Raw genomic sequence first — 3508 nt, 5'->3', positions numbered from 1 at the left:
TCTTTCCCTCCTAATCTGCATCCTGTCCATCAATAAATTATGTTTGCTCTGCCTTCCCAAAGTATGTCCCAAGATCATTTCTCACAATCCCCCACTGATGTCACCCACCTCCAACTTCCCCATCTTCTTTCTCTGCTTCAACAGCCACCTAACTGGTCTCCATCTTTATTCCTGCTCCACAAAGTTCATTCCTGGCACAGCAACCAGTAGAGCAGGTCACAACAGCATCCACTTGCAAACCTCCAGTGGCTGCCCACTGAACACAGAATAAACTCTCTATGGTAGCCTCCCAGACCCTGTGTAATCCAGCCCTGTAACCTCTCTGGTCTCAACTGATGGTCTCCAGCACAGCATCCCTCTGTCTTGGCATCAAGGACATTGCCTGGCATACAGGAGGCTCAGCCAATAGTTTGCTTTGTTTACACCTATCTTCTTTCTGTCCCACAAGTACACAAGCCTCTTTGCACCAGCACCAGTGTCTGCTCCATCTGCAAAGCCCCACTCCCTTGGATTCACATGGCTGGTTCCTTCTTGTGGTTTACCTTTTGGCTCAAATATACCCCTCAGAACGGTCTTCGCAGACCCCTCAACACCCCATCTAAATTGCCATCACTGTCCTATTTTTTCACAATGCTAATTCACTCTATAACACTATATTGTCTATTGACTTATGTTTGGTTTTTCGCTGCCCCCTTCTAGAAGATAAGTAAGCTCCATGAGGGCAGGGGCCATGGCTGTCTGGTTCACTGCTGTATTCCCACCACCAAGAACACCGGCCACAGCATGTGCTTAAGAGGCATCTGACAGGTGGATCAACGAAGGGAATCACTCCTGTTCTCACTGTCAAATGTTTGCAGTCGTCCGACCTCCTCTCTGACTTCATGACAAAGCTTCTCCTAAAGGGGTCCATGGCATCCCTTTATAAATGAAAAATAAAGTCACCTTTAATTCCTTGGACACTAAATCCTTGTTCCTTGGAAATTCCTCAAGTGCTCTTGACATTAATGAATGATCCTGCAGCCTTGCAAATCCAGGGTGGGGAGCTAGAGTGGCCATGACTCTTCAGAGGAAAAATCTGGGTCCTGGACCCGTTCCAAGATTCACTTCAGGAAACCGGCAAGGCGTGGCTTTACATGTAGGAGATGAGATTGCTGAAGAGTTACAAATAAAAATTATTAAACTTAATCCTATTACACACTGAAAAAGTTCATACTGAAAAGGAACACACAGCAAATACTTTATATTATGAAGGATAGAATTGTTATACTGAATGATCACCCCTCAATCTACTGGTGCTGTAAATGTCCATTTGCATAGGTTACATTTTCTTAAAGCAGGTACCCTGGTGCGACCATCCTGGAAATGAACGCCCTTTGAAAACACACCATGGCTTGCCAGAGAGGGACAAATAGACACCTGCAGAGAAAACTTAACTAGCTGGAAATAACAGACAGATCATTTCTTCTGACAGATGTGTCTGTAAACATGGCTCCCTTTTCCGAGAAGAAGCGGTGAAAAGATTTCCTCCATTCGTTCCTAAACAGTGACATGCTGTAGAGAATGGGGTTGACGGCCGAGTTGGCAAAGGTGAAGGCCACCACCCAGAAGAAGAGCGACGGCCAGATGGCCAGGTTTTGCTCGAAGCTCTGGATCAGAATGAGGAGGATGGTGACGATGATGGGGCTCCACATGACGAAGAAGGAGATCACGAGCAGGAACAGGGTGCGGAAGAGCCGGACGTCCTGCTGGGACACACGGAGCTGGTGGCTCTCCGAGGAAGCCAGGCTCATCGTGAGCCTTCTCCTTGACGCCTTCGTGATCTGCAGGAACACAAAACAGAGCCGGCGCCACAGTTTACGGCAGGACATCGGCAGTGTTGATCTTGGAGGGGCAGAGGAGGCCCAGGAGTTGGAATCTGCCATTCTCGCCACACTGGGACTACTTGGCTTTGGAGCTTTGTGCGGAGAGAGCTCCCTTCTCAGAGGCCTGGCTCGCTGCCCACGCTTAGGATGCGCTGGTCAGCTGGCCTCCTGAGAAATAAGGCAGATCATCCGTGTTACAAATAGTGTTGACGAGGGGAAGTGCAAAGCCAGAATGCAATGGTCTAGAAGAGAGATGTGTGAACACAGATTTAGGTGTCATTCAAGACTCCCCTTCCCAGGAAGAAAGAGGAGCTGGCCAGAGCACTGCTAGTGACACGTGTTGAAAAACTGAAACCATTTCCCATTTATGCCCCCAGGTGAGAGGTGACAGCTGGTAGGATAAACATCCTCACGCCTATCTTTGCACACCTAGATGAGCATATCAGTAGAATAAATTCTCAACAGTGGAACTGAAAGGACCTCTAACATTCTGTACTAATGAGCAGGGTCAGCATTAGAGCAGAGGGATTGTGGGCAAGGAGGCAACTCTGGTGACATGGGTTCAGAAGGGTGTTCTGGACTCTTCTTTCAGGAGCCCTTGCAGGCACTGCTCTCCGAACCTTCTGCCCAGTCTCTTCTGGTCAGTTAGAGGGTCTTGCTTCAGCATCAATCAGAGAAGCTGGTTACTAATTGGCTGTGGGCAGCCTTGGACATACGGCCCATCAACTGAGGCAGGCTAACCAGATTAAAATAAAGCCCTGCATGTCCTCTCACCCCACTGTCCCACGTAAAAACAGTATTTTTGGAACAGACAAATGCTTCATAACATCTCAGAACCAGAGTGTTGGAGCTAGATGGGCCCATGCATGGTTGGAGCAGCACTTCTCAGACTTCACTCTGCCTGTGAGGCATTCAGCACTATTTTATTTAAGTGTAGATTCTGATTTTGCATGCCCCGAGGACCACACTTTGAGTAGCCAAGGCCTACTCCACACCTTCATTCTACAGGTGAGGAAACAGGCCCTCCAGCGAGAGGGTTTAGCCAAAGTACTTTGAAAACAGGAGCCTTAGAACTGTTCACATCAGAGAGCAAAAGCCCCACAGAAGCTGAGTCCGTGAGAGTGAAGGTGGGGCTTCCCCAGAGGCTCTAAAGACCCCAGTGCTTAGGCTCACACTGCCCCGGGGATACATACAGAGTCTTGCGCTTACGCCTAATTCCAACTTTCCTCCAAGCACAGCCAGTAGGCAGAAGGGCTGCTGTCCCCCATCACCTGCTCAGCTTTAACAGTGCCAAGAGGTGGGCGTGAGGGGGTGAGGATGGGCTGGGGTGGAGGTGACCGCAGACTGGTGAACAGCCTGGGATGCAATGGGGCCCTGCACCCACTAGCCTGACATGCTTTGTTCCAGCCTGTGACCTCTGTCCCAGGTAAGAGATCCAATTCCGAATGTCTTGCCACATTCGTGGTGCTTGCTAATTTGCCTTTGCTTAGTCTGGCCCTGTGTCCTGCTTCTCCTGCAGGAGCAGGCTGCTGGGCACACATTGAGTGCTTACATATCTGGAGACTTTAACAGCCAAAACTCTTTTTTTTTTTTTTTTTGCGGTACGCGGGCCCCCCACTGCCGTGGCCTCTCCCGTTGCGGAGGAC

The 3508-nt window shown here is 49.5% G+C and overlaps 1 protein-coding gene across 3 annotated transcripts in view; it reads right to left on the bottom strand.

Annotated features, from left to right (window-relative positions):
- Positions 1-1325: 1325 nt before the first annotated feature.
- FFAR4 (free fatty acid receptor 4) overlaps positions 1326-3508 on the bottom strand; it is a 19064-nt gene continuing 16881 nt past the window's right edge. For all 3 annotated transcript variants that reach the window (XM_007471571.1, XM_007471572.1, XM_007471573.1), the window contains one exon: positions 1326-1820. In XM_007471571.1, coding sequence (XP_007471633.1) covers positions 1434-1820 — 387 coding nt within the window. In that variant the 3' untranslated portion in view covers positions 1326-1433. The remainder of the gene's footprint in view (positions 1821-3508) is intronic.

This window comes from Lipotes vexillifer, unplaced genomic scaffold (genome assembly GCF_000442215.2).
Source record: "Lipotes vexillifer unplaced genomic scaffold, Lipotes_vexillifer_v1.1 scaffold325, whole genome shotgun sequence".
Taxonomy (NCBI): Eukaryota; Metazoa; Chordata; class Mammalia; order Artiodactyla; family Lipotidae; genus Lipotes; species Lipotes vexillifer.
The sequence above is the reverse complement of the archived record's forward strand: the minus strand, read 5'-3'. Positions and strand labels throughout refer to the sequence as shown.